Here is a 24,938-nt window from a genome sequence, read left to right on the forward strand (position 1 = left end):
CGATCATCATCCGTACCGACGCCCATCTGCAAACCGATAAAATGAATTCGTCCAAGGCTGAAGTTGGTGGCCGGAATGTTGGAGCCGGAACCATCTGTTCAACGAATAAGATTGAATTGATTGAATTTCATTTTTTGCTATAGTTTGCATCCCTTTAGTACCCCATTGCCACTCAACAGTACTGCGAGAGACTGTGAGAGAAGAGCGAAAACTTGCGGACACTGGCTACAGTACACCGTATGTGAACAATAGGTAGCTAAGCCATACATTGTATGTATCTATACGCCTCCAATCGCGAAACGCAACATACTGTTAGCCATCTATACTTTGGTAGCGCAACTAGTCAGTGGATGATAGATTTGATTTTTCACGCATTCATCACATGCCTCTGTGGGGGAAAATGTTTTATTTTCTTGATAAAAGACGGTCAACAGTGAAACGGTTAAGTAGAAAAGGTAGAAATATCCTTGCTCTATGTTCTACATTCGTTTGTTTTTTATATTATTCCACTACTTTCATTAAAATTGAGATCCGGCTGGTAGGAGCACTAGCTTGAGGTTGGAAAACCAAAATATGTGAGGTTTGTTTCATTGGAACTTCCACCTGAGCGATTTTTGCACTTGAATTAAGCACGTTTTGAAACATTCTCCGCTGACTCTAAAAATAACATTAGATAGAGAAATGAATTTTCTGCCATTGGATTTCATTCAATTTTACACATTACTTTACTTAAGCGGTAAAAATAAATATTTTGTTCCGAATGTTTTGAAATCATAAATGGTTTTGACATTGCTCTCGTGAACCATAATCATGACGACAGCAGCACTCCCCGGCGGACGAATTGTCGTCTTGAGAGCGAATTGTACAAAGTGCCAGTTCAAAGGGCTTTTTTTTAAAGACACTACACGTTAATGCTTCCAGTGGGCTATTTGCTCTTTGAAGGAAGCACCACACTAGACAACGGACTAGCATGCAACGCCCAATGGCACAGTCGGGCTTACTCATAAATTTCATAACGCTGAAGGGGGTGGGGGGGTGTCCTCTTGATGTTACGGCTCATACAAAATTTGTGAAAGATTCATACAAGAAGCGTTATGAGGGGGTGGGTGGGTATTAAAAACGACCATTCTTGGCGCTATGAAATATGTGAATGAACCCAAAATAGAAAGTCAAATGAACAAGTCGAACGTACGGTCGATCTGAACCACTTATTCTCTTTTATCTAGGTTGGTGTTCGAATTTGCGACAAACACTCAACGCGGCGAACTGGGGTTTGAACTAAACTTTCGCAATTTATTGGCTCACTGATTTATCTGTACACTGTAAACTCTCAATTACCATTTAATGTGCAAAAAGTACCCACTTTTGCAAATATATGGAGCTGTCAAAATAGTGGGTACTTGTCATTTTCGAATAGTGGGTGAATTATGCCCTTTTTTCAAATACCAGCCGTGTACCCGTTAATGGGTGAAAAAAGTGATAAGCAGTTATTTACTTCTTGATACGTGTTAGGTCGGAGCTGACTAAAATAATCGCTGTACTTGAAGACAAAAAGGTCTTCCGACACTTCTCAGCAAAGGTAATTAGTTCAATGTTGCTTTTATTACTATAAGCTTATCTTGTTTATTTTTTTCAGGTTAGAAGATTAAGTTTATTTAGTAACTTGTTTTAACAATCCAATGAACGAAAATTGCTAATTCTAAAGATAATAATTTTATTGGAAAAAAAAACAGAGTGAATTTTACCCATTTTCATCGAAAATCTGTCGACAATAATGGGTAAAATTCACTCGTTGTTTTGACGTAGAAGCCGTTTATCCATTAAAGAGTACTCGAGCTCTACACTTTTTATGAGTTAAACTAGTTTCTCTCAAAGAGGGTTCTTTTTTACCCTTTAAAGGGTACTTTGACCTTACAGTGTACAGAATAACACAGTAGATGCTACTTGATTTGTGGTTTATATTCGACTAACTCTAACAGAATCTTTTAGGCCTTTTCGGCCGATCGTTATCTAGCTCTTCAGCAGATAAGAGTGATAAGGTGAGGTAGAAATTACATTGGTGAGAAAGGGTTCAATATGGTTTCAATTGAGTCATCGTTAGGGTGATTCAATATAATTAATACCTAATAGTTGGGTTGAGTGCAATTCCCCCGTTAGGGGTCGTCCATAAATTACGCAAGGGGTTCAGGGGGTGGGGGGTTCTGACATTAGTAACGCACCATACAATTTATGTTTAACTTCCATACAAAAAAACTTACCATGGGGGGAGGGGGAGTTGAAAAACTCCGTAAAATTTTCTTACGTAGTTAATGGACAACCCCTTATCAAGGGACTTACTTGTTTTAGGTGTTGTGTGCCTCGGTCCGACCTTAGTGAAAAGGTGGACGAGCTTTAGTGGCCTATGTTTGAAGAACGTGTGGAACATAAGTGGCTTATGGTGATCCAAGTCTTCGGTCACTTGATTCGCGTGTGTTTTGCCGGACTTCAGACACTTTTCGATGGCTACCATAGGCAGCGAAGAAAGTCCTTCGTATCCAGACATAGTTCGCGCTCGAACACAATCAATAGCCATAATTTTTTCAATCTTAAAAATACATTTTTGACTCACTTGAACTTTTACTTCATTTTGCGCTAATGTTTTTTTTTTGGCATTACGTCCTCACTGGGACAGAGTGAGAATAGGACGTGCTTCGAAATTCTTGCGATTGATTTTGTGTTTGGTTTGCTTTCGTTGTCGTTTTTGTAGTGCATAATCATGATTAAGTGTTCTTCTTTGGGTAATTTTCGGTTGTGTGACGTAGGGTGATTCGTAAGTGATAGAAGCGATGATTCTGTGAATTTTGAGGCCATTTGAGTCGACATTATTGAGGTTGGGACTTGGCTGATGAAAAGGATTTGGCCTATCGTTTGAGAAAAAAAAAATGAAAAGAAGTGGAAACCATAGAAACGTCAATCGAATGAGGGTTCGTCACTATAAGTGTTGGCATTACTCCAGTTTCATATTATTTAAAATATATACATGTAATTTTATGTTTTCGCCATTCATTCACGTATTTTTTAAATCTTCTACCAAAAACTTCTCGAGACAAAAATACAAAGCTAGCTTATAAGTCATATATTTCCCCATTGTCCATGGATCGCATCACCGACCAAAGGTGACTCCCAGATCTTTTCCTCCCTCACGAATAAACACCCTTCCCGTGGTGATTATGGAGATGCAGAGGTATTCTCGGTCTCTAGAAGCAACAATCATTACACCCTAACATTCCTTCCCTATCCCAACAGACTGTAAGGACTTGGCCGATCTATAATATGAGATCTGCTAAAATTTCACTTCGAGAGTACGCGGAAACTCCCATCCCTTATTCATTTGGATCGTAGTGCAATTCTTACCAGTTCCGATCAACCACGGAGCAGCAACCATTGACATGTACAGTCAGTCAATGCTATGCTATTACGTCCTCACTGGGACAGAGCCTGCTTCTCAACTTAGTGTTTTTATGAGCACTTCCAGTGTTATAAACTTAGAGCTTTCTTTGCCATTTGCGCATTCGCATATCGTGTGGCAAGTACAACGATTCTCTAGGCCTAGGGAAGTCAAGGAAACTGCCTTTTCGAAAAGATTCTAAACCGAGCGGGAATCGAATCCAGACACTTCAGTATGGCTTTGCTTTGTCGCCGCGGACTCTTGCCACTCGGTAAGGGAAGGCCCCATGTGTACAATTATTATTACACATTTTGTTTTAATTTTGTTTAATGATGAGGAAATGTTGTAATATTTTTTTTATTTTAATTATACCAACAAGCCACAAATGAATCATATTTTGGTAGAAAAAATGTACTAACGAGGTAAAAAAAGCTTAAACAATTCAGTTGTCAACTACTGGTCGGGAAGTGCGAGGCTTCGTGCGCTCCATTGTACCTTTTCGGGGTACCCCTCGTTTATTCTCAGCCCGAAATGAATCGAACTCAACCACATTCAGCGAGGTCACCCGCCATTCGTTTGTGGAGCTGTTCGAATTGTTTTAATTATTGTCTGCCAGCCTTTTGCGTGCGTGTTGCCAGAGAGCAGTGGGTTTTGTGGTTTTTCCCGCGTCGATTTTCATTTACTGCACAAAAGGCGATTACACAGGAAAATTTCCCCCGAAAGGACGACACTTGCAATAATGAACGATGCACTTAACGATGATATTACCGATTTTATGCTGGCACAACGAGCAGCGCCAACGATGCCGGTTCGGAATTAATTGAAATGAAAATATTTTCGGGTGAATATTTTCAACCGCAAATGCTGTTATTGGTTCAATAATAAGCAACATATTTTTGGCAATGAAAAATATCCGGAAACGACAAATTCGATTTCCGATCAGGCAATGGGTCTTTATCATTGGAAATTTATATTGTTTTATAAAACGAAATGATGGTTTGTTGAGAAGCATTTCTGAAGAATTCAGTACATGGTTTTAGTGGGAATACAGGGAATATTCGAAATAAACCCTCAAGAGAAATTTTTGATCGAAATCCGTAGATTTCTGGTAAGAATCATAAATAAAAGCCCTGTAACAGTTCATGATGAATTTATTAAAGAATTTCTTGCGCTCTCTGTTTTCATGTCAGTCTGTATGGCTACAGTACAGATCATTTCCACGCGTTGAACTAATTGAAGTACCTTTGCCTTCGTTTTCTTCCTTTTTTGCAGGTGAAATGCATCGCCCGGGTGTTCGACCTGTACGAACGGTCAGCCCAGCAGACGGCCGACGAGAACTATCCCCAGGTGCGGGTGCTCTCCAACAGCGACAACGGAGTGCACTTCTCCTTCATGAGCGATAAGGACGAAGGTGAGTTAGATGGTGCTCTTGCTTGCCAAGCCAACAACGAACAGATGACCAATTAGGGTTACCATGTCCTTACCTAAGTAACCATAAGCACTAATAATGAGCCCTAAATCAGCATCATAGACGCTTACAGGCATTTTAACAGCACTACAAAAGCACTATGGGGCCTTCCTTAGCCGAGTGGTTAGCGTCCGCTGCTACAAAGCAAAGCCATGCTGAAGATGTCTGGGTTCGATTCCCGGTCGGTCCCAGATCTTTTCGTAATGGAAATTTCCTTGACTTCCCTGGGCATAGAGTATCATCGTACCTGCCACTTAGGGTTGTCGCAAATTAATCGATTATTTCGATTAATCGATTATTCGACTCACTAATCGATTATTTTTTCATCGATAGCTGGCTCACTCAGTAATCGAGATAATCGATTAAATGACGTCGATTATTTGTCAATTTTTCCAAAATAAAATGTCCAATTCAAACTACGGTTATGTGTTCCTGTGTTGTGTAAGGTTGTGTACAAAAAATTATCGCTCAGGCAATCATAAAACCACGAATATGTTGATAGATCTAGCAGTTATTCATTTTGATATTCTCTGTGCATTAACCCCAATTTGTCATTTTCCTAGATCATCGATGCGAGAATTGTTTTCGATAAACACAATCCTATAGTCCGTGAATCGCAAGGTAGTCCCATCTGCATTTTTGCCCAATTTTAGTTAATACAAGTTTCAACATATATTCCTATGATCTACACTAACGAGACTAAATAATTTGTTCGGTAAAATTTGTAAAATAAAAACATCAAGTCGAATTGTTCCATAATGAAATGTAACCTCATTACATAGTTTTGTAACGTGTTATACAAAAGTTAACGGTGTTTTGATCATCTTAATATTTATCTCATAAGGTATCAGAATGGTAAGCAAATTGTGAAAGTTTAATTGATATCCAAACATGTTTCAATCTCCTGAACTTATTATAGTATTCTTTTGGATGGATCAACGGGACTCACTTACGATTTACAGCAGTATATTCTCAATCAATTAATTGGCCATGAATCATTCTGTCATTGCCCATGCTACAAATTTTTACTACCGTTTCCATGTTTTACACTGCACAGCGGGAAGTGTAAAATATTCTGCTTAATTTCCTTCATTCACTTTTGGAAAGATTCCTACCACCACTTTCAGCGTTTTCTTGGTCTTCTCAAAGTATCTCTTGAGATTCTCCCACATTTTTAAACGAATGTTTACAATTAATTTATCAAAAATTCTCATCGAATTTTTTGCTTTCTTTATACATTAGGGTAATTTTTGGGCATTGGCAAACGAACATATCCATACTGAAAAAAAAAAAATCAGTGAGCTTGGGGAGCGGCGCAACAAGGCATTATTGCTTTCAACCGCTCTCAAAAATCAATTTTTGAACCGAATTTTTTTTTTTCGTTCTAATGTATGGGCCCTAGAAAAAAAAACTCAGAACAATTTTTGTAAAATTAATCATGTACACAAGGAAGTGGTCGGAATTTCATTAGCGTGTATGGCTCACATTTTTATTCTGATTCACAAGAGCATTAAGTCATCGACGATTGGTTTTGTCCATGTGATATTGGTTCTGGTAGATCTTTGTGTGGACTCTTTCTGAACATTATGTTGTACCAACGAAAGCTCAAAATCTATGATTTTTATCCACATTCAGAGAGACCTCATACCATAGCAAATGTAAAACAGGTTATATCCGAATCCTTCATTTTATGACAAAACACGAAGATAGACCGAAATTTATATTATTTTACGACAATAAAAAATAACGTAAACCCTTCGACCAATGACTGAGATCATGGAATCAGATACAGATAAGGCTACAGAAATTTCTCCAGAATTTTTAAAAAATATTGCATGAACATTTCAAGAGTGATTCTCCAGGAAATTTATCCAGTAATTCTTAGATTAATAAACTTGTATGGATCTTTGCATAGATAAATTCAAAAATTGCTCCAAGAATCACTCTGCGAAGATTTTTCCACAGAGATCTCTAGGAATATTTATAGCTGTGTAATCCCTGTAGATTTCTCTAGGAATTCAATATAAAGCTCAAATATGAGATTCCTTCATATTTTTCAGGGATTGCTTTATAAATTTCTTCATGGATTCCTTCCCAAATTATTTCGTGATTCATCCCGGAATTTCTTCAAAGGATTCTTGGAATTCATCCAGGAAGTTGATAGAGATTGTCCCGAATTTCATTTCAAGCAATCAATTAGGAATTTTTGTAGAGATTCCTCCATGAGGTCCTACAATAATACCGCTTTTATAAATTCCAAGGCTCCATCATTTTCAAGACATTTTTCCAGGCATTTTTCAATAAGAAAAAAGAAACAAAAAATATTGTCAACTTTAACTCTAGCGATTCCTAAAATATCCTAAATATTTCTCTATCACTTTTATCTAGGATTCCTATGGAACACTACTAGAACACCCTCATGAAACCGTAAACGACGTCCTCTATGTGCACCTGCAGATTTTTTACGATTTCAACCAGGGTATCTAATTAAAACTTTCCCTCGGATTTCTTGGAGAAATTCTTGGAGTACTTCCTAGAAGAATTCCAGGAAATAATCTTGGGGAAATTTTTGAAGAAAACCTAGAAGAAATAACTAGAGAAATTCCAAAAGAAAAAAAAACTGTCAATTCTAGGAGGAGTTTTCAGATGTGTCAATGTAATGGATGATTTTTTACAGGCATTGTTGAAAGAATTTCAGGAATGATACTTGTTGTTTTTTGACTAAAGAAACCTTGGAAGTAATTTTAGTACCAATTTGTTGAGGAATTATCGGTAGACTTAATGGAAATCTTGTAAAAACAAATAATGGATTCCTGAAATAAAAAAATTGAAGAAATTCTGGCCAATTTTAGGAGGAATGACCTAAAAAAACAGGTAGAATTCCTTGAAAAAAAAAAAAAAAACACTGGAACAATTTCTAGAATTAGGTGTAGATGAATCGTTGGATAAATTTATAAAGGAAAATCGTGAATTTCTTAGAGGAATTCTTGAAGAATCTCTGAGTTTTTTTAACTCCTGAAGAAATTCCTAGAGGAACTCTTGACAGAACCACAGGAAATGTTTTGGAGGAGCCTAGTGATATTTTGGAAGCAAAAATTGGAGGAATCCCTAAACAAGTTTCTAAAAGAATTCTTGAAGGAATCCCTAGAGGAATTTCAAACAAAATACTTGCAGCCATCTCTGAAGAAATTTCAGAAAGAGACCCATAAGCAATCCCTAAAAGTTCTATTAGAGCCATTTATAAAGGAACCCTTGGATGAATTATATAAATACTTGCAGAAATTTTTAGAGGAATCCCAAAAGAAATTCATTGTAAAATTTGAAGAAGAAATCTGTAGCACCAGAACAGAAACGATTCGAATAATGCCAAGCATAATTCTTAATCCCTTTACCGACAGCTTAATTATTTCACCTCAAAACAGTATTCGAATCGCGATAACTTTTTCGTTGAACTTCGATGGATTTTTCGGTCTCTTCAAATTCTCATGCATCGAACTCTCCATAAGTCGATATTTCTATAACTCGATATCTCCACTAGTCGATGTCACGTGAGAGGTAAATTTCCCTCCATAACTCGATATCTATTTAAAAATCATTCTAACTTGAGGAAAGTTGGTCTGATTCTTGTTTGTAGGTGAATAAATACTTGCAAGTTTTAGTAAAAGTTGAAAACATGAAAATAAAAAAAATATTGTTGGTGAAGTAAAACGTGGTTTTTCGAGCATTTCGAAAAAAGTTTTCAAATAATAGTTTGTAAAATACTATCAACAAATTAATATTGCTATCTTACAGAAGTGATCTTATCTCGCATAACGTGTGATCTCGCCCTAAAAGCCATTGGTAACCGAGTGTGTAGCTTGTAGCTACTGAGGAAACAAATGGATTTACACGTTATTCAACAATGCTACGATGAAGAGAAGATCCTCCTCTATCTCCCAGTGGTGATAGTTTTCATCCAGGTCCATTAATTGACGAAGAAACAAGGAGCTACACACTCGGTTACCAATTACTTTTAGGGCGAGATCTCAAGTTATGCGAGATATATATATTGAGAAACAAAAAAGCTTTAGCGATTTGAATATTTCTTTATTGCAAAATATTGATGCTGTTTACACAAAAAGCCAAGGGAATATTTGGCAGACTTTTTGAAATAAAATCGCAAAGGAAATAACTGGTTAAAATCTACTGACAATTTCTGAAGCAAAATTTGGAATAATTCCCTGAAATATTTCCAAAAGAAATTTCTGGAAGAAAGCATGAAGGCATCTCTGGAGGGGTTTCATGAGGACTCCTTGGAAGTTTTGCTGGAGGAACATCATGAGAATTTCTAGAGAACTCCCTGAAAGAATCCTTGTGAGAATTTTTTCAAGGGAATTCCGTGAGGAATCTCGAGATAAATTCTGTGAGAAATTTCTGTAAAAAAAATCTGAATGTTACAGCAGTAACGACAGCGAACTATATCCGGGATTTTCAACTCGTTTATTCAACGGGAACGGTTAAAATTTTCCTACAATAGCAGTTATAAATTTCATTAGTTTAATTCAGTCTGGGTGATTTTTTGGTTAACCTACGTTTCGTGAGTTCAGCTATATTTACGTAATCGAATATTGTTACCCGGATTCTAAGGAGCGCTTGATGATATTTGCGGTATCTAATCTGTTTAAATTAATCCATGTTGAGTTTGACCATAATTCAAAGCAGCAAATTATTTACCTTAATTTTAGCAAATCATTTAGTTTACCGCACTGTCATTCTGTCAATCTAACCTTAAATCAGCAACGAACCTAGTAGATAATATTGCAATTTTTAGATGGAATTCAAATTTAGACTTATTTTATACCTACTAGTTTCAATTTAGATAATAATCAATTCACAATAGCTTTAGTATTTTAATTAGAAAATATCAAATTATTTTAGTATAAGAATTCACGTTGTAGCTCGTAATGCATGGTATGACTCTTTGTCCCTTTATCACTTTTCTCCTGACAGTACATTGACAGTCATGTCATCAGACAGTACATTGACAGTCAATGTCATCGAAACATTTCAATTAGGTTGCTGAGTAGGTGCAGCGTCGCACGAGGGGCGTACGCAACAGTCCCCCCCAGTGATTGGACCCTGGTCCGACTCACTCCTTTTTGCGCCTACGTCTAGCACAGCAAGGTTTACTGCAGATCTTTGAAAAATCCCTCCAGATGTTTGTACAGTAGCTTGACGAACTTGTCCATCCTTCGAAAGAGTCGTAGCTAACACTCTCCCTTTTGGCCAGCAGTTCCTTGGTTGCTTAGGGTCAACGATAACAACTATATCTCCGATCGTTATAGGTTTTACCGGAGCAAACCATTTTGTCCGACGAGTGATGTTTGGGAGGTATTCGTTGATCCAACGTTTCCAAAAGAAGTTAGCGAGAATCTGCGAGGTTTTGTGGGACTGCTTAAGCGCTGTTGCACAATCATCGAAGGGCACCAAGGGTTTCAAACCATTCGACGATCCCACTAAAAAATGATTAGGAGTTAGCGCCGGTGATGATTCGTCGTCTATGGGCACATGTGTCAAAGGTCTGCTGTTCACTATATTCTCAACCTCGATAAGTGTGTTCTTCAGTACTTCATCTCTTGGTACTCGATGTGGCTGGATATCATAAAGGACCTTCTTCACTGATTGTATCAACCTCTCCCAGGATCCGCCCATATGTGGTGTGGCTGGAGGGTTGAATGTCCACGATGTTGACGAGGTAGTAAACTTCTTTATCATTGCGTCTTGATCGACCAATTCTAGCGCTTTTTTAAGCTCCTTCTCGGCGCCTATGAAATTGGTACCACGGTCACTAATAATTTGGATAGGGACTCCTCGACGTGCAAAGCAGTTGCGCAATGCCATAATGCACGAATCCGTGTTAAGTGAATGAGCTACTTCTATGTGAATAGCTCTAACGGTAAGGCATGTTACTAGAACGCCCCAACGTTTTTCAACTCTGCGACCAACTGCTACATGGAAAGGGCCAAAATAGTCCACTCCTATATACGAAAATGGGCGAACAAATGCTGCTAAGCGTGCTACAGGAAGATCGCCCATCGCAGGTGGATTTGGTTGTGCCCGACGTACTTTACACTGTTGGCAGTTAGAGCGGATACTTCTGCATTCCATACGAATCTTGGGGATATAAAACTTTTTGCGAACTTCGTTGACAAACGTTTCATGGCAGTGATGATGGTACTCCTCATGAATGCTTTGGAGAATCAGTCTTGTGAGTGCATGTCCACGTGGTAACACGATCGGGTATTTGGTATTTTTGCCGACGTAATCACATGCATCGATCCGACCATGGATGCGGAGGACACCATCATTGTCGATTGTTGGGGTTAGCTTATACAGTCGGTTCCCTTTCGGCAGAATCTGCTTACCTTTCTCGTGGGTGCTCAAAAGGGCCATTTCATCTGCGTAGACGTCATATTGGGCACGTTTATAGTGGTATACTTCTGCCTGTAGAAGTTCTGTACATGTTAGAGTACCAACAACGATCGGCTCTCCTGCAATTTTCTTTCTTATGTTCATTGGAAACCTTGCAACTAGAGCAGTAATGCGTCGCAAACGAAGCCAATCAGAAAACGTGTTAGGTTGTAAACAGTCGCGAACTGGGATCACTGTATGATGAAGCATACTTGGCCGCATTTCTAGTGTGGTCATCTTCTTAGAAGGTGATTCTACCGGCCAGGTGTTCTTTGGTCCCCAGAGGAAGGGGGGCCCTCTTCTCCATCGGCTGTCAGAACCAAGTTTAAGTTGTCGTTGATTTTTTGTACCTTCGTCTGCAACATTTTCTTTGGTTGGTACATACTTCCATTCAGCTATATCACTGGACTCCAGAATATCGCTTATCCGAAATGCAACGAATTGCGAGTATGCCCGGTGGTCCGAACGAAGCCAACACAGTACATCTGCAGCGTCTGTCCAGAAGTAGCGTTGCGTTATGCTAATCGAGTGCCCTTCTTGGATGCTCTTGGCTAACCGGGTGCCGACAACCGCCGCTTGAAGTTCCAGGCGCGGTATTGAAACAAATTTGAGTGGTGCCACCCTCGTTTTGGCGCCCACTAGAACGCAATCGACTTGTCCAGCCTTCTCAAATCGTAGATAAGCAACAGCGCAGTAACCGAGTTCGCTTGCGTCCACAAATGTATGCAGCTCGATGTTTAGTTGGTCATATGAGAGCCTGATATTATAACACCGAGGAATTCGAACGGATCCAGCTTGTGGCAAATAGCTCAACCATGATTTCCACTTTTGCATATGAAGAAACTCAATTGGCTCGTCCCAGGACACGCCTGATCGCCAAATTTCCTGTAGCAATAGTTTCAGGGGCATGAGGAAATTAGCAATAAGGCCTAGTGGATCGTAGATGGACATGAGCATACTAAGTATATCTCGCTTGGTCGGATACTTAGCACCGGATAACAGGTCCACATGGCGCTCTTTCGATAGTTTGAACTGGAATTCGTCTGTGTCGGTGTTCCACCACATACCTAACACCTTCTCCAGGGCGACCTCTTTGATAAGGTCCAAGTTCTTATCGGAAACGTTTTCGCCGTTGAGTGCTTCTGTAACCGTTGAAGAATTTGAAATCCATCCTCTCATTTTGAATCCACCCTGTTGATGGATGAAGCGTACGTCCTTTGCTAGCTGGATGGCTTCTGGTTCCGTGTCGACGCTAGCCAACATGTCATCCACGTAGTGACACTTCCGAATTGCTCCGGCTGCTGCTGGTAGTTGACCAGCGAAACGTTCAGCATTTTCGTTGATGACGAAGTGCGCGCTGCTTGGCGAGCAAGTGGCTCCAAACGTCATGACATTCATAACGTATTCGTCTGGCTCAGGGGCATCCGGTTTGTCTTGAAATAGAAATCGTTGGCTCTGTTGATCCACCTCGTCTATTCTGACTTGGTGGAACATTTCCTCAATGTCACCACATATTGCCACCCGGCGTTCTCGAAATTTGTATAGAACAAACGGTAGGGGTTCCAGTTGATCTGGGCCTTTAAGGAGAACGGAGTTGAGAGATGTGCCGCCTATAGCCGCGGCGGCGTCCCACACAATACGTACTTTGCCTGGCTTGTTGTGGTTGATGACGGGAAAAATTGGCAGGTACCAATACGATTGCCTGGTTGGTGTATCTCCTGATATGACAGCTTGCGAATATATCCTTTTCGAACGTAGTCGGCCACTTTTTTCCTCAGTGTCTCACCTAGAGCCGGTTCTCTTTTGATCCTTTTCAAGAGACAACTGTGACGCCTTAAAGCCATCGCTTTATTGTTGGGTAGACGTACATCATCATACTTCCACAGGAGGCTTGTCGTGTATCGACCGTTTTCGAGCCGCGTTTTGGAACGTAGAATCTTCAGGGCTCGTTCATCTTCCACCGATAGTAGTTGTTTGTTTGCCGTGATGCCCAAACTATCAAGGGCAAAATAGTTCTTAACTACAGTGTGCAAATCCTCGTCTGCTATGGTAGAGTGTGAACAGATGTGGAAGCTGCAGGGAATAGTAGACGGCTTGGGATGATCATCTTGACAAGTTCCGAAAATCGTCCACCCCAGTCTTGTTTTCGTGGCGATGGGTCCATTTTCATTGCCTTCTCGACTATCCAGCGCATGACCGAGTCTGATGTTGTTCATACCGATAAGCAAGCGTGGGCGTATGTTGTTATATGACTCTACGGGCAGACCTTTTAAATAACCATATTTTCTGCACAACTTTGATACGGAGAGTGTCTGCGGTGGTAGCTTGAGGTCTTTTACGGTGAACACCTCTGAGAGCAGAAATTTGTTTTCCCCATTTCCAGTTCCAGATACATGGAGCGAGACTCTTTCTGCAGAATCTTCGAAACGGCAATGATCGGCGGTCCATCGGATGCACAGAGGATGTTTTTCTCCGCGAAGATTCAAATCCGCGGCCAACTCTTCTTCTAGTAACGTGATATGCGATCCACAATCAATAAATGCATAGGTGTGCACAGTGTTTCCATTGTGATGGAGCACTACAGGGACATACTGGAACAGTATCGACTTTTCGTTCCACCTGTGTGTGTTACAATTATGCTGGTTGAAATTAGCATTCTCGTTTTGCTCGGATTGAACCGAATATCGGACACTTGTACGAGAATCACTACGTTCATTGTGTAGCAGACGGTGATGTTTAAACGTGCAACCATTCTTGCCACAGATATCATTTGACCTACACGGTCCTCGGTGGACACCAAGGCAAGTGCGGCATAGCTTGTGGTCACGCAATGTTGCCCAACGATCGGAATGGTTTAAGTTCAAAAACTGTGGGCAGAACTCTACGGCGTTACAAGATCTTTGGCAAACTACGCAACCAGTACTCATCCGTTGTGTCCAGGTGGATTCTTGCTGATGTTCGGCGTGAAGACTTAGGAACCCATCTTCTCTATTACCGCTTCTACGGGGCTTTCCTTCGTAAACATGTGGTGGCGTAGATGACATTGTTACGGTACTCGCTGCTTCCGCCACAGTGTACAGCCAATCGCTGAATTCGGACAAGGAAACCCTCTGTAGACGTACACGGTGTGTTGCCCAATTTAGTTTTACCATCGTGGGTAGTTTTTCAACGAGACCTTGAAGAAGACTAATGTTATAGAGATGTTCCTCCAAGTTACAGGCTCTCACGGTGGCCACCATATTCCGCACGGCCAGAGCAAAATCTACAAGCGTATTGAGCCTGTCTGCCTTGGGTGCGGGGATTTTGTTGATTTTTTCAATAAGGCAGTGCACTATAATCTCCGGGCGTCCGAAGAGCATTTTCAAAGTAGAAAGTGCGTGTTCCAAATTTGCCGGGTGTAGTAACTGACATTTGACTGCTTCCAGCGCTTTTCCGCGTAGACACCGCTGTAGTCGGACCATATTTTCCTCTGGCGTGTATCCGCATAGCCTTGTAGTGTTTTCGTATGTGGCAATGAATAGTGGCCACTCTTCTGGTTCTCCGCTGTAGACGGGTAGCTCCTTCGCGACCGCGTGACGAGCTGCGATTTGGCTGGAATTTAGCAATGCTGTCTCGTTTGCCCCACCTGTGCCTTCAAGGAGGTGGAGTTCAGGGGCGGTAGCGGGAGGTGGCCGTAACGGAGAGGAGTGACATGGTGGCATACGAAAACTATCATCTGGCATGGCATTTGTGCTTGGCTGAGGAAAACTCGTTGTTCCTGATCCAGATGCTTCCATCATTAGCTGGTATTTACGCTGCAAGTACCTTCGTTCGAGCGCACGCTCTTCCTCGAGCATCTTTAGCTGCAGCTCTACTGACAGCTGAATAGGTTGCATGGGCGAAGCGGATGGTGCTATAACTACTGGTGGTACTGGTGGTGCAGGTATGTTTGATGCTGATGATGACGACGGCGCACTTATCGGCACAGGAGTGGATCCAGACACGGGGTTCATCGTATTGGCCTTGACGCAGCTCGGGCAAATCCATGGGTGGTTAGCAATATCCTCTGTCACCCCGACACAGTCGAAATGAAACCAGTTGCTACACTTGTCGCAGCAAACCATTTGACTGTCATCTTCAGATTGACACATAGAGCAGCTTCGCTCTGGGGGTGGAGCGAGAGGTGGCATCATGTAGACACTCCTTGAGTAATCCGGGAAACGAAAATTTTAATTTGTTACAGCAGTAACGACAGCGAACTATATCCGGGATTTTCAACTCGTTTATTCAACGGGAACGGTTAAAATTTTCCTACAATAGCAGTTATAAATTTCATTAGTTTAATTCAGTCTGGGTGATTTTTTGGTTAACCTACGTTTCGTGAGTTCAGCTATATTTACGTAATCGAATATTGTTACCCGGATTCTAAGGAGCGCTTGATGATATTTGCGGTATCTAATCTGTTTAAATTAATCCATGTTGAGTTTGACCATAATTCAAAGCAGCAAATTATTTACCTTAATTTTAGCAAATCATTTAGTTTACCGCACTGTCATTCTGTCAATCTAACCTTAAATCAGCAACGAACCTAGTAGATAATATTGCAATTTTTAGATGGAATTCAAATTTAGACTTATTTTATACCTACTAGTTTCAATTTAGATAATAATCAATTCACAATAGCTTTAGTATTTTAATTAGAAAATATCAAATTATTTTAGTATAAGAATTCACGTTGTAGCTCGTAATGCATGGTATGACTCTTTGTCCCTTTATCACTTTTCTCCTGACAGTACATTGACAGTCATGTCATCAGACAGTACATTGACAGTCAATGTCATCGAAACATTTCAATTAGGTTGCTGAGTAGGTGCAGCGTCGCACGAGGGGCGTACGCAACACTGAAGGAGCCTGGGAGAAATATCTGGAACAAATCCTTGTAGGATGCATGGAGGAATCTTTGAAAGCGATCTTGAAATAATTTCAAAATATGTTTGGGAGGAATCTGGTAGAATTCCTAAAAGAGTCCGTGGTAGAATATCTGCTGCAATTGTTCTTAAGTCATTGGTCATTTTCGCCCTCAATGCATAATGTGAAATTTTAACCTTAAAAAACGACCATCAAAAAATTATCCAGGTTTTCTGAGGAAAAGGGGTAATATATAAGTCTTACTCCAAGAATTGTACGGTGAATTCTGCCAGAAGTTAATATTAATATTAATTAATATTCTCCCCGATTTTATTATTGAAATTATTTAAATAAATTCTTAAAGGCTTCAATTCTAGAAATTTATCCGAAATTTCCTCAAGGATTTTCTTTGAAGATTTAAAAAGACACGGGCACCGTCTTCAGCCATTGAGCTGCACAGACTGTAACTTAACACTAGACAACGGAGAAGCATGCTCCAGTGGCACATGCTAGAAACATTCTTGACGATAAGTTTCAATAGCTGAAGCGGAAATCGAATCCACACCCCCTTGATACGATGCACTTAAATGCTTGACGACACTAACCGCACGACCACGAAGCCCACAAACTCCAGCTGTTTTGCCTGAACATTTTCTCGGGTCAAAGTATTTCAAAACTATCAAGAAATTTATTTTTAAGCTAACGTCAAGCTACCATTTCCAGTGCATTTAAACAAAAAATCTGCACTTCGAAAAATTGTATATTTTTTCCAAATAATTTAAAGCAAACAAGTATACCATTACAAAGCGACGCACGCAGGAAAAAAAATAAAATTTGTTGTGCATAACAAAAAAAAAATACTCAAAAACTTTATTAACAAATGTCATGTTAAGGTGAATTATCTCGAAATCCAAAGATGGCCGGCACAATGGCCGACTTGTGCCCCTACTCACAATTTCAAAGGCACAAAACTGGAGAAATAGTTGGCAAACATTTATGATCTTCTTATTTTTAGCTTTCTTATAGTGCACAAAGCCAAAATATAAAGTGCACTGTTGTTGGATACTTTTTTTGCGATATTTGTGCCTTTGAAGTTTTAGTGTAGTTTTAGAAGTTGATTCAAAACTGTTTCACCTTAAGATCGCCTCGTACCGTTCTATGTGACTATTCACCATGCGTCTAGTTTTCGTCATTAGAAATTTCTTTAGAATTTACCCCCAGATTTATTTCAAAAATAATTTTTCAATCATTTATTTCAAAAATAATTTTTCAGATTTATTTCAAAAATAGTTTTTCAATCAAATTTCGGGCAGTTACATGAAATGGCTGAGTTTACTTGAAAAGTAAAATTTCGTAATAATGTAAAATTTTACTACAGAAACATTGTGCTGACAAATGAAACAAACTTTAAGGAACGAAAAACCTGCTAACACTTATTGTCATCATGTTTTTAAAACTTAGTACAGTAATACCTCGATATAACGGAACTCGATTTTTATTTTCATTACGTTATATCGAGGTTACGTTATATCGAGGTTACGTTATATCGAAGCAAAACATTTTTATTCCAAATTTCATTCAACATGTATTGTTTGATGAGAAAATGGATTTAAAAATTATATTATTGACCTTGTAGGTATTTTCAGTCTTTCTTACGTAATTTTTCTATTTTTTACGTGTTTATTTTTTTTATCTTTTTTTATTTATACGCCTCGATTGTAATAAAAACATCCGTAGAAAAATCTCTAGACGAAAACTTCAAGAATTACTTGGAGAATCTACTGAAACAAATCATACAGGACTATCTTAAGAAATTCCTACTGGAATCAATGCAAGATTTGGTTCCACATAGAGTCTTGCAGAAACTTAAGTGGTACATAGAATGGTTCTTGCATAAATATTTGTAGAAAAATCTGCAGAAACTCATAATGAAATTTCTACGTTAATTCTACGTTTCATTGTTCGGTAATTTATTTTACGGTTCTCGGCTGTAAAATGTAAAAAATACCGACTTTCCAGCTTCTTTCGCTAAAAATTACTGTTGTCCAGTAAAAATTTTCATCTTTTACTGAATACGGTAATTGTTTAAAAATACCGAAACGCATCAGTAACATGAAATAATTCAGTAAAAATAAGTATTGAACTATCGGTATATGATATATTTTTACTGATCAGTCGTGAACACGAAATGAAAACATTTTAGATTGCACGCTTTGAAATGTCAGTAACATTTACTTAAAATTTTACAACATTCCGTTGATTGCGGGTACCACCACCGGAACGTCAATCATTTTAAATTATATATTTTGTGCTTGGCTGGTTGCTCATGGTAGGTATAGAGAAGATTCTTCGACTTTTGAACAGTGGAAGCGGAACTTTGCATGGAGAATTCCTAAGCATTTTTTTTAAAGTAACGGTTTCGACGGATGTGCTGGTTTATGCCAGTGGAATGCTTCCTTGAATGGCTCCAACAGGAAACATGACATAATTTGGGAATGTTGGGTTCCGTCCTATATGCTGAGGGACTCAGTAAATCAATATGAATCAGTTTTACCGAAAAATCCAGCATTTTGTATGCAGCAAAAGTTACTGACTAAATCGGTAATTTTTGACAGTTCATGAATCTTTCGCTTTACGGAGTTTTCGGTAGCAATATTTTTTTACTGAGTTAACTCTGCTGTTCAAAAACCCAGTAAAATTTTATCGACTTCGGTAATCAAATCTAAGTGTATTGAAATAATTCATAAATCTTTAGACTCCGAAAAAAAGTATCCTAGGCAAAATCGTTTTGAAGAATTCATAGTTGAATTCACTTTAGATCTTGGAGAAATTACTTAGTGAAATTCTTGATCAAAGGCACAGTAGATTTTATAAATATATTAAAAAAAACTATTGGAGAAATTCAAAATCCTTAAATTGAAATTTCTAGAATCCACAATTTCTTGGAAAAAGTTTTTGATTGTATTATGGTTAAAATTCTGGAAGAATATTTTAACCATTTCTTGATTAAATTCAATGAGATTATTCTGATGAAACTCTTCAAGGAATCCTTAAGACGGGAATTCATTAAGTTAATACTGATCAAATGTTTCTAAAAACTTTTTGAGAAATTCTTGAAATCGCTTTAAAAAAACAAAAATTTAATGATTCCAACATTTCTGAACAAAATCTCAGAATATCAGGAGGGTCAACTAGTGGAATTTCTGTGTTCCCTGTCGGAATTATTATACATATTAATTTTTATACATGAATATCAGGAGGGTTTAAGATGATTCCATGGAGAAATTATTGGAGGAATCTCGGAAGGCGTCCTTGGAATGATTCTAGTTAAAATCCGTGACGAAATTCCAGGAGAAACATCGAATTCTTTGAGAAATCATTCCAAGAATATCTGCAGGAATGGCTGAAGCAATAGCTAAATATTTCTTTATGCATTAAAAAAAAAACATTATCAAATATACGTTAAATGGATCGGCGATGACAGCGTGGGCCGACGACACACAAGTCTTATCCGAGTTTGATCTAGTCATTTTGAATGCAAAGTAAATCAATAATTATCAGAAATCAGAAATTTTAAGTGAACAGCAGTCTTGGGTCCAGTGGGAGCGTAAATGTTACAAAAATAAAAATAATAATGATGTATACAAATGTACAGCAACGGCAAAATGTTGATTTTAACATTGAGCTCATATCTCACTCGATGTCGATTGATGAGTACATTCAGTGATAGTAAACGCTTACATTGCTCTGATTTAGTATTTGTTGGTGTTTGAACCTTCAAGAATGTTTATTGTTGTTTATGATTCATGTTTTTAATAAAAATTGAAAAAATAAATGGGAGACAAAAAAGTTACGTTATATCGAGGTAAAAGTTACGTTATATCGAGTTACGTTATAAAGAGGTTACGTTATATCGAGGTTACGTTATATCGAGGTATTACTGTATTTGATTTTGTCTCACCCGTTTTAGCTTACTCCGCTGTACCTTATAGCAGTAAGAACTCACATTTACAGAAAAAATGTCGATTAATTCGATTAATCGAAAAATACTAGTCGATTAATCGTTATCCATAATCGGCATTCTTGGACTGTAATCGATTACCAACTAATCGATTAATTGAGATTTTGCGACAACCCTACCTGCCATACGATATACGAATGCGAAAATGGCAACTTTGGCACAGAAAGCTCTCCGTTAATAACTGTGGAAGTGCTGATAAGAACACTACGCTGAGTAGCCAGCTCTGTCCCAGTGGGGACGTTAATGCCAAGAAAAAGAACAAATGCTGAGAATGTTTTTAGGAAATATAAACAAGCTTGTCAATGTTGTCCCGTTTTACGGTACTCTGTGCTCTGTGTATATAATCTAAGTAGAATACAGATGGAAACCCTACCCGACCGATGAATGCGGGTTCCAGGGTTCGCTTCTATGTAATGCTCGCGTTTGGAAATCGATATTCAATTGCACTAATTAAAACCCCTTCAACTGACCAACGGCTGCTACGGTTCGATGGAGAGGCAGGCGTCATCATGTCCGGATACAATGTTTTGTAATGGCTGAGCTGCACTCGAATGTTAGATTGTGCATTCAAGTGTAAGCAATGACGACCGGTCGAATTGCACATGCCAGCTCCAATTGAACGTGAAATGCTGTTTGTTGTGGGATGGATGGTTTCCGAGCACGTGTCGATTTCGTTGGGGTGGAGGGAATGTTATCCGATTGCACAATATTAAGTTATTATTAAATAGACTTTGTAGCATACGGGGAAGGGACGATTCGCATAAAGACGTTTCGCATAAGGACATTTCGCATAATTTTATGGGTGGACGTTTCGCATAATGGACGTTTGGCATAAAGAGAATTATATGCCTTCTTTAAAATGATACCTGTTCTTATATGAAACAGCTTTATGCCAAACGTCCGTATGCGAAATGTCCATATGCGAAACGTCTTTATGCGAAATGGGTCACCCCCTACCATTTTATTCACAAAAAACTTTTGAATATATTTTTATGCAATTTGCTGTAGATGACACGCATGCTTCGTTCTTTGGCGGAGAGGCCTGTGTCATCCGAAAACAAAGATTTTTGACATCCCTGAGGTAATTCAGATAAGTCCTATGTGAAAACATTGTATATTATTGGTCACAAAATACACCCTTGTGGAAAACCAGCTCTTACAGAAAGTCTTTCAGACTTGGAGTTCTTATAATTAACCTGCAGTGTACGATTTGACAGGTAGCTTTGGATTATTCTAAATGTGTGTTAGAAAATTAGAGCTTTTTAATTTTACGATCAAGCCTTCATGCCAAACCTTGTCGAATGCTTTTTCTATGTCTAGAAGAGCAAGACCAGTAGAATAGCCTTCAGATTTGTTGGAACGGATCAAATTTGTTACACGTGAAAGTTGATGAGCGGTCGACAACCCTATCGTCCTGCTTAGTCGACGACTAAGAAGCTTTTCTCAGACTTTTTCTTTACAAGATTCGCTTGAATTCATAAAAAAAAAAAAAGTTTTGACATCTTTGCAAGATTATTTGCTGTTTAATGCCCTATATGACATCAACCAAAATTTTACAGCTGTATCATCGCCCTAGTGTACTTTGACCTTATCTGACGTAGTTCTCTGCGAAGTCATAAGTGTATCAGCGCCCTGTAGTATTTTGACCTTATCTCACATAAATTTCTCCGTAGATTTTCGCGAAGTAATGGGAGCCTTAACGCCCAGTAGACTATCAAACAAAATGTTTAGCTGTATCAGCACCCTGTAGTAATCAATCTAAATTTTTTTAGTTGTATGAACGCCATGATGAATTTTGGGCTAAGCCTACGTAAATTTTCACGAGGTCATGAGAATGTTAACTCCCACTAGGACATCAGTTAGAATTTCCTAACTGTATCAACATCCTGGAGCAGTTTTCACTTGTCTCACGTAGTACTTTGCGAGTTCATTAGCATATTAACGTTTGACGTTTATCGATATTTCCTAGCTGTAACAGCGCCCTGGAGTGGTAAACCTTATCGCTCTGGAATGATGTGACCTTAACTCACGTAGATCTTAACGAAATCATGAGCATGTATCACCTCCTGTAGAACTGCAATCTAAATTTTCCAGATGTATACGCCTACGACTTGGAATTCACCAACCTTAACCATAGCTCATGTAGATATTTCAAAATAATGATCATGTAAATGACCTTGTAGGACATTAATCAAAACTTCTGCTGTTTCAGCGCCCTGGAATGATTTTACCTCATCTTATGTAGATCTTTGCTAGGTCATGAGCATGACTTCCCATCAAAATGTCCTAGCTGTATCAACGCCTTGATGAATTTCGATCTTATTTCATGTAGATTTTTGCAAAGTGAAAAGCATGTTAACGCCCTGTAGCTGTATCTACGCTCTGTAGTGATTGTACCTGATCATACGCAGATCGTTGCAATGAGCATTTTAACGCCCCTTATGATTTCAATCAAAATTTGCTAGTTGAATCAACGCCCTAGTGAATTTTGATCGTATCGACCATAGATTGCGAGGTCATGAGCATGTTTACGCCCTGTATGACTTCCATCTAAATTTTCTGGCTGTAGTCCTGTAGGACATTAATCAAAATTTTCAAGCTGTATCAACGTCCTGGTGATTTTTGTCAATATCTCTCGTGAAGCTTTTGTGAAGCCATAAGCATGTTAACGCCCTATTGGACATCAGATCAAATTTTCTAGTGATATCAACGCTCTGGTGAATTTTGACCTTATATCAAGTAGATTGCGAGATCATGAGCATGTTATCGCTCTGTATGACTTCCATCGAAATTACCTAGCTGTATCCACGTCTTGGTGAATTTCGACCTTATCTCACGTAGGTTTTTGTGAAGTCGTGAGCATTTTAACGCCCTGTAGGACATCAGACTAAATATTCTTGCGCTCCGGAGTGATTTAACTTTATCCCACGAAGATTTTTACGAGGCCATGAGCATGGTAGCGCCCTGTACTACATTATTCCGAATTTTCTAGCTGCATCAACGCATGGTAAATAAATATAAATATAAATATTTGCGAGGTCAAGAATATTTTGACGCCCTGTAGGAAATCAATCTAAATTTTCTAGCTGTATCAGTGCTCTGAATAGTTAGACTTTATCACGCGTAGATCTTCATGAAATTCTAAGCATGTCAACGCCCTGTAGAACACTGAAAGAAATTATCGTAGATTTTTACGTATTATTGAGTATGTTTTTTTACTAGAATTGACATTTATTTTAACACATTTATTTAAATTGGATGATATATTTATCTCAATTTTGATCAGCTGTCAGCTCTGAAGCTGAAGTTATTTGTTTGTACAGTTTCAATCGTGTTGTTTAGATATTGTTGAATAGAAATTTAAACAGGACCAGTATACAGCTCCAAGAGATTTATATTCTGCACTGGAAGGTTGGTTAATCATTTCTCAAATATGATGCTAATAATGCTGCTAGATGATATAAAATCGTCCATTTAAAATCTAGTATCCAGGTAATTTCTAAAAATGGTCTCTATTTCATGATTACATTAAATTTAAAGTGCTGGGATTTTTTTTTATCGTGTAAGGGACACCGGGGCAGGTTGAAACGGATGAGGCAAGGCTAAATGTAAATTTTTGAATATATTGTTCATAAATGAAGGAAGTTTTTCAACGCTCAAAAGTTGCTTCATTTGTTAACTTAATGTTACTATGGTCAAATTTCACATCACTCAGTTCGACAGTTGGTCTTGTGACGAACAGTCGTGTTTTTCTCTGCGCTGATAGACTGTGCGACACTTCTCCAATCGAAATCTGTTTTCTACGTGTCCGAGAGATATAAAAGGATTGTGCACTCAGTGGGTGTCCCGTCGAGCGAACAATTTCTGCGACATCTGTTTCGTGGCATAAAGAAAAGTGCTAATCATCTAAAATCAAAGCCACAAAAAAGCATGCGGGTGCATATCGCACATAATAGTATAGACAGGTACCAAAGTGAACAAAGGCAATAGACAATAGTGTTGTGCTAATTGTTCTGTGTGACGATACGAGCCCGATAACGCCGTATCGGACGGTGGAGATTTTCGTAGAATTGTAAAGTAAAGTCTGAACACGAGTGGAAGTATTCTCGACAAAAATGGGAGGCCACCCTGGCCCCTTTCGGGGCCCGGGACCGTCAAACATGCTAGGAGGGCAATTCACAGGCCGCAGTTTTCCTGAATGGGGCGACTCCCAGGAAAGCCATGGCAATCTAGTCTTGCTGCGAATGGAGGCTGCCAATGGATCTTTACTGAATGCACCATTTCTGTTGAGAAAATCGGTGGAGGCATATCTTGGCGTTCCAATAGACGGAGCCTTTCCCGAGGCCAAAGGAGCTTCCTATGTGCTGAAGCTTCGAAGTGATCGTCTAGTTCAACGGTTGAAGAATATGGACCAACTGGCGGACGGTACCGTTATTAAAAGTTGCGAACACCCTGTCCTCAATAAAACTAAGTGTGTAATTAGCTGCAAGGACACAGTTGGTTACTCAGATGAAGAACTGAAAGCTGAGCTCGGAAGGAAAAGAAAGAGTCAACACATCAACTGTCGTCTTAACCATCAACGGAACAGTGGCTCCGGAATATATCGAGGTAGGTTGGCTGAAATGCCGAACGCGGCCTTTTTACCCTGCACACCTAATTACGCTGTCAGCAGCAGTTACCAGTAT

General features: G+C 39.0%; 1 protein-coding gene across 1 annotated transcript in view; it reads left to right on the forward strand.

Annotated features, from left to right (window-relative positions):
- LOC5577442 overlaps window positions 1–24,938 on the forward strand; it is a 369,008-nt gene that overhangs the window by 318,552 nt on the left and 25,518 nt on the right. Inside the window, exon 6 of the mRNA XM_021839424.1 lies at window positions 4,700–4,838. Within this exon, the coding sequence (XP_021695116.1) occupies window positions 4,700–4,838 (139 nt within the window). The remainder of the gene's footprint in view (window positions 1–4,699; window positions 4,839–24,938) is intronic.

This window comes from Aedes aegypti, chromosome 1, assembly GCF_002204515.2.
Source record: "Aedes aegypti strain LVP_AGWG chromosome 1, AaegL5.0 Primary Assembly, whole genome shotgun sequence".
In the NCBI taxonomy this organism is placed as follows: domain Eukaryota; kingdom Metazoa; phylum Arthropoda; class Insecta; order Diptera; family Culicidae; genus Aedes; species Aedes aegypti.